Source organism: Otolemur garnettii, unplaced genomic scaffold, assembly GCF_000181295.1.
Source record: "Otolemur garnettii isolate 467f Iridium unplaced genomic scaffold, OtoGar3 scaffold00283, whole genome shotgun sequence".
Taxonomy (NCBI): Eukaryota; Metazoa; Chordata; class Mammalia; order Primates; family Galagidae; genus Otolemur; species Otolemur garnettii.
In genome coordinates this window covers 343,057-350,159 of record NW_003852678.1, presented here as the reverse complement: position 1 = coordinate 350,159, position 7,103 = coordinate 343,057, and the positions used below count along the sequence as shown (strand labels likewise).

The 7,103-nt window shown below is 46.9% G+C and overlaps 1 protein-coding gene across 2 annotated transcripts in view; it reads right to left on the bottom strand.

Moving 5' to 3' along the window:
• BRF1 (BRF1, RNA polymerase III transcription initiation factor subunit) overlaps positions 1-5,529 on the bottom strand; it is a 67,510-nt gene extending 61,981 nt beyond the window's left edge. For both annotated transcript variants that reach the window (XM_003803163.3, XM_023508853.1), the window contains exon 1: positions 5,233-5,529. In XM_003803163.3, coding sequence (XP_003803211.1) covers positions 5,233-5,416 — 184 coding nt within the window. In that variant the 5' untranslated portion in view covers positions 5,417-5,529. The remainder of the gene's footprint in view (positions 1-5,232) is intronic.
• Positions 5,530-7,103: the final 1,574 nt, after the last annotated feature.

The window sequence follows — 7,103 nt, the reverse complement described above, 5'->3', positions numbered from 1 at the left end:
AAAAATAAAAATAAAAGGGAAAGAGTTGTCAATATGGAACCTGCAGATATCAAAAGAATACAAAAAAGCTTCAAATAACTTTTTGTGCATAAAATCAACAACAAGATCAAATGGACCAATTCCAGCCTGGGAGTGGTGGCTGACACCTGTAAACCCAGTACTTGAAGGGGCTAAGGAGGGAGAATTACTGGAGCCAGGAGTTCAATACTGCAGTGAGCTATGATTACACCACCACATGGGTGATAGAGTGAGATCTTGATTCTAAAAATAAGTATACATATATACATATAAAACTATAATTTCACCTATGAAAGAAACTGAAGCCACAGTTAAGAAACTTTTAAAAAAACCTTCAGACCTAGATGTATATACTGGTGAATTCTATCAAACATTCCAAAAAGAAGTAACACCAATTCTACACGATTTCTTCCTGAAAATAGACGAGGAAATAGTTCCCAACCCATTCTATAAGGCACACTGCCTTTATAGCCAAGACAAAGACATTACAAGAAAACCACAGACCAATATCCCATGTGACTATAAACAAAAACTCCTCAAAAAAAAAATTAGCAAAGCTAATCCAGCAACACATTACAAAGAATAACACCCCATGTCCCACTGGGGGACATTAAAAAATCAGCCACGTGTGGTGGCCGGTGCCTGTAGTCCCAGCTACTCAGGAGGCTGAGACTAGAGGATCACTAGAGCGTGGGAGTTTGAGGTTACTGTAAGCTATGATGACACAGCACTCTAGCCTGGGTGACAAAGGAAGATTCAGCCTCAACAAACAAACAAACAAACAAAATCAGCTACATGATAGACTACAGAAGAAAAACATGATTTTATCAGTTGGTGTAGAAAAAGCATCTGACAAAATTCAACATCCACTCAATGATAAAAATCTCTAAGCAAACTAGAACTAGAAAAGTTCTTCCTCAACATTATTGACGAAGTACTGGTAATAAAATTCTGCAGCTAATATCACATAGAACAGTAAGAGACTGCCTGCCTGCCCCTAAGATCAGGAACAAGGCAAAAATGCCAGCTTTAAGGCAAAGAAGGGAAACAAAAGGAAGAAAGTAATGGTCTTTATACACACATGACTGTCTATGAAAATCTCAGGGAGTCTATCTATAAAGACTCCCAAGGCTAATAAGTTTGTCAAGGGCACAGGAAACAGGCCAACACATGTGTGAGAAATCAACCAACAGCTGAAAACTGAATTTAAAAAAAAAATACTAACTAGGCCAGGCAGAGTGGCTCATGCCTGTAATCTCAGCACTTTGGGAGGCCAAGGTAGAAGGATCACTTGAGGCCAAGAGTTTGAGATCAGCCTCAGCAACACATCTTTGAAGACCTTGTCTCCAAACAAAAACAACAAACAAAACAAATAGATCTCAGGAGTATACATCTAAAAAATGCACTACATGCTCAAAACCACAGTCCATCCACCACTGATGGACTATATCAAAGAAAACCTACATGAATGCAGAGACATGTTATGTTTATGAACTGGAAGACTTAGCACAGTAAAAGTGTCAATCTTGCTGCATTTAACAAGAGATTTAACATAACTACAATCAAAATCCCAGCAAGACTTTTGTACAAGTTGAACATCCCAAATCTGAAATCCAAAATGCTGGAAAATCTGAAACTTTGTGAGCACCAACATAACACTAAAAGGAAATGCTCATCTAAGCATCTTGGATTTCAGATTTTCTGATAAGGGATGCTCAGCCAGGTATAATGCAGAATATTATATTCCAGAATCCAAAGAAATCCAAAATTCTAAACACTTCTGGTCATAAGCACTTCATATAGAAGATATTAAAAACCTGCAGATATACGCAGACTTATTTTAAAATTATTATTATTTTTTTTTTTTTAGAGACAGAGTCTTATTTTGTCACCCAAGGTAGAATGCTGTGGTGTCACAGCACACAGCAACCTCCAGCTCTTGGGCTTAGGCGATTCTCCTGCCACAGTCTCCCAAGTAGCTGGGGCTACAGGTGCCGGCCACAATGCACGGCTATTTTGTTGTTGTTGTTGCAGTTTGGCCGGGGATGGGTTTGAACCCGCTACCCTCAGTATATGGGGCTGGCGCCCTACTCACTGAGTCACAGGCACCACCCTACTTTAAAATTAAAGGGAAAGGAAAAGTATTTACAATAGCTACAATAATTTTTAAAAGGAAAAATAAAGGTAGCGGACTCACAGTATTTGATTTCAAGACAATATAAAATGTACAGTAGACAGGACAGTGTGATGCTAACAGAGAAAATGGCATCTTCTCCTTGTTTAAGCAGATAACTTAAAAAAATAAAAAACAAAATGGCATCTTGATCAATGGAATGGAAAAGAGTGTCTATCCACAGACGCACACAGACATGGTCCTGTGATCTGTGCCAAAGAAGCAAAGGCAATTTAGTGGAGAAAGGGCAGTCTTTAACCAGTGATTTTCAACTGGTATACCATGACAGGGTCTTAGGTGTGCTGTGAAAATTTTTAAAGATTATTAATTAAATTACTTTTGAAAGAAATTCAAAGCACGGTAAAAATATTCCTTTTTTTCACTCTTTTTTTTTTTTGATCAACATAATTTAGGTGTGCCACTGAAGTTAATAGGTTCAAGTGTGCCATGAGATACAAAAAGGTTGAAAAACACTGCTTTAAACAGATGGTGCTCAAACAACTGGACATCCACATGCAAAAAGTGAACCTCAACATATAAGGTACAATCTTTGTAAGATTGAACCTTACAAAAAACTTGACTTAAAATGGATCATATGTCAGGATGGTGCCTGTGGCTCAAAGGAGTAGGGTGCTGGCCCCATATGCTGGAGGTGGCAGGTTCAAACCCAGCCCCGGCCAAAAGCTGCAAAAAAAAAAAAAAAAGGCTCATATATCTAACACTAAAACAAAAAACTTTTAGAAGGAAATTGTCATGTTATAATGACTTTGGGTTAGGTAGACTTCTTGGGTATGATACCAAAGGTACAATCTATAAAAGAAAAAGATCGACAAATTGGCTCAGTGCCCATAGCACAGTGGTTATAGCGCTGGCCACATGCACCAGGGCTGGAAGGTTCAAACCCAGCCAGGGCCAGCTAAACAACAACTGCAACAAAAAAAATAGCCAGGCATTGTGGCAGGCGCCCATAATCCCAGCTACTTGGGAGATTGAAGCAAGAGAATCACTTAAGCCCAAGAGTTTGAAGTTGCTGTGAGCTGTGACACCACAGCACTCTACTGAGGGCAACGTAGTAAGACTCTGCCTCAAAAAAAAATCGACAAATTGAACTTAATCAAAATATAAAAATTTTAGTTAAAATTTAAAACTTTCAGGCTGAGCACTGTGGCACATGGCTGTAATCCTGGCACTTAGGTAGGCTGAGGCAGGAGGATCGCTTGAGACCAGCAGTTTAAGACCAGCCTAAGCAACACAGAAAGACTCTTTCTCTACAAAAAAATAGAAAAATCTAGCCGGGCATTGTGGCAAGCTTCTATAATCTCAGCTATTTAGAAGGCTGAGGCAACAGAATCACTTGAGCCCAGGAGCTTGAGGATGCTGTGAGCTATGATGCCACAGCTCTCTACTGGGGACAACAAAGTGAGACTCTGTCTCCAAAAAAAAAAAGAAAGAAAGAAAAAAGAAAACTCAACTAGGCATGGTGGTGTGTCTGCAGTCCCAGCTACTTGGGCAGGAGAAATTGCTTGAGCCTAGGAGTTTGAGGTTATAGTAAGCTCTGATGATACTACTGCACTCTAGCCCAGGCAACAAAGTGAGACCTTGTCAAAAAAAAAAAAAAAAAAAAAAAAAAAAGAAAAAAAAAAAGAAAAAATAAATTTAAAACTTCTAGCCAGGAGCTGTGGCTGTGATTCCAGCAACTCAAGTGGCTGAGACAGAAGGTTCACTTTAGCCCAGGAGTTCAAGGCTACAGTGAACTATGACAGCACCACTGCACTCCAGCCCGGGTGACAGAGAGACCCTGTCTCTTAAAAAAATAAAAGCATCTGCTAACAAAGGACTGGACTTGTTTGTTTGTTTTAGAGACAGAGTCTCGTTTTATCGCCCTCGGTAGAGTGCTGTAGCATCACACAGCTCACAGTAACCTCCAACTCCTGAGCTTAGGCGATTCTCTTGCCTCAGCCCCGCCCCCAGCTCCTCCCCTCCCCCCTGAGTAGCTGGGACTACAAGCACGGACGCCCGGCTATTTTTTTGTTGCAGTTCAGCCCAGGCCAGGTTTGAACCTGGCACCCTCAGCATATGGGGCCAGCGCCCTACCCACTGAGCCACAGGCGCCACCCAAAGGACTGGACTTGTAACAAGACTATACAAAGATCTAAAAACTCAACCTAAGAAACACCCCACACACACAAAAAATAATGAGCGAAAGACTTGAACAGACATTTCAGCAAAAAAGATTCAGGGATAGAAAATAAGTATATTAAAAGACGATTAACATTACTTGTCATTAAGGAAATGCACATTAACATCATGATGAGATACCAAACAGCTATTAAATGACTAAAATAGAAAACAAGGACAATGCAAGTACTGGTGCAGATATGGAACTGAGAAATGGTACAGCACACTCAAAGAGTCTATTTCTTAGAGAGTTAACCATATAACTAACTTCCCAAGACAAATGAAAACTTATGTGCACACAGAGTTAAGCATGAATGCCTGTAGCAACTCCAGTCATAAATACCTGAAACTGGCCACAATCTAAATAAAACATACTTCAAGAAACCCTGGTTTGTCCAACCCTGAAATTCTGGTCAGACATTAAAAAAATAGTTAGAAGACCTCTAATGTCCACGGCACCTGGCCCCAAATGTTCTGGATAATCCGATTCCAAGTATCAGACATTCCTGAAAAAACACAATTACAGTTCGAGCCCAGAGCAGCAGGTGCCAGAGGCTCCAGAACTTCCTAGGCTGATGGAACTTCCTTCATCCCCACTGCGGTGACAGCCGATCGATCCTTCAGCCAGTCAAACCCGCGGCTGTACACCAGATAAACCCCGCGTCCGCCCGAGCCCCAGGCCGCTGCCCAAGTCTGCTCGCCGCCTCTCCTGGAAACCCGGGTTCAGAATCACCGTTACCCTCACAGCCGGCCCGCCCCCGCCCGCCGTGCCCGCAGGGGCCCCGGCCCCGCACGCCCCGCTGTCCCCTCGGTCCCGCTGGCCCTCAGTGCCTACCGCCCCGCACTACGTCCCACGGACCCACCGTCGAGCGACACGAACTGGCCCACTGCCGAGGAGCCCCCGCCGCTGCTTTCCACGAACTGCACCTCGGACACGATGATGTTGTCCTCAAGCACCGAGCCGCAGCCAGTGCACACCGCGTCGCCGCGCGCCGCGTCCAACTCGATGTCCGTCCCGCCGCAGCCGCGGCACACGCGGCCGGTCATGATGCCGCGGCCGTGCGGAACCAGGGCTTGCCCCCCGGCCCGCGGTCCTGGGTCGCGGTGCCTCCGCGCGTCCGCCCAGGCCCCACAGCGCCCGCCCAGGCTCCGCCGCTCTCGCGATTCGCAGCCGCAGATTCGCAGCCGCAGATTCGCCGCGAGCGCCCAGGTCGCGCCGCCCGCAACGGCCGTGCTCGTAGTACTGGGTCAAACACTGGGGCAGCGGCGGCTAAGCAAGGTCTCGAACTGACGACTTCTGGGCCGAAGCGGCCGCTGACCCTCCTCACCGCGAGCCGGTAGGCCTCTCCCGCGGCGCAGCAGCAGCGGCTGGAGGAGGCGGGGCGGGGCCGGAACTATGGGCGTGTCTGGGGGCGGGGCCGAGCCCTGAGCTCTCCCGGTGGTGGGCGTGTCTGGGGAGGGGCCATGGGGGAGGACAGGCCTTTGGAGCTGAGCACCGTCTGGGATGGGCCACAGAGCTGGGGGCGGGCATGAGACGGGACAGAAGGCGGGGCCAGGGAAGGATGGCGGGCCTTGAGACTGAGCACGTCCTGGGGCGGGACTCCGAGTTAGAGCTGGAGCTGGATCTGGCCGCAGAGCCTGGGGAAGCTGCGCTCACGTACCCAGCTGCCCAAGTCCTAGCTCCAAGACCCCAGCCTCGGGGCGTCCCGCCCGGCCCTCCGCGCTTGCAGCACCCACCCCGCCACGCGCCGTGGTTCCAGAGCCTCCCCATGCGCAGTCCTCGCCCCTTTTTCTGTTCTGCCAGGACTGCCCACTTTCTGAAAATTTCTTGTGGCCACCTCTTGTTTCCTATGACAGCTACATCACTGTGTGGCCCAAGCCCATAGTGCAACCTGCGCGGGCCCTCGAATATCTGCAGATGTCATCACAGTCGCAGCACACCACGACCACCCCGGGAATTAGCCTAAAAAGATACGAGAGCCCAGGGTGGGAGGCTGCATCTTGTGTTCAGGGAGACTAGGGAGGCTGAAGTAGGAGGATGGCCTGAGCCCGGGAGTTGGAGACTGAGCTGTGATGAGGAGAGGAAAGGAAAGAGGAGACGAGGGGAGGGGAAGGGAGGGGAGGGGAGGAGAAGAGAGGGGAAGAGAGGGGAAGAGAAGGGAGAAAGAGAGCAAGAAAGGAAAGAAAGAAAAGAAAGGTTCATGGGGCGCATGTAGCGGATTAGGGCCCTGGCCACATGCGCCAGGGCTGATGGGTTCCAACCTGACCGGGGCATGCTAAACAAAGAAACAAACAAACAAAAAATAGCCAGGTGTTGTGGTGAGTGTCTGTAGTCCCAGCTACTTGGGAGGCTGAGTCAAATTAATCGCTTCAGTCTAAGAGTTTGAGGTTGCTGTGACCTATGACGCTACAGTACTCTACAGAGGGTGACAAAGTGAGACTCTGTCTCAATTATAAAAGAGAAAAGAAAGGTGCAAGAGCACTTTTTTTTTGGCAGTTTTTGGCCAGGGCTGAGTTTGAACACGCCACCTCCGGCATAAGGGGCCGGTGCCCTGCTCCTTTGAGCCATAGGCACCGCCCAAGAGCACTTTTTTTTTTTTTTTTTTGAGATAGAGTTTCAAGCTGTTGCCCTGGGTTGCGTGCTGTGGCATCTTAGCTCACAGCAACCTTTAACTCTTGGGCTCAAGCGATCCTCTTGCTTCAGTTTTTCTATTTTTAATAGAGACAGGGGTCT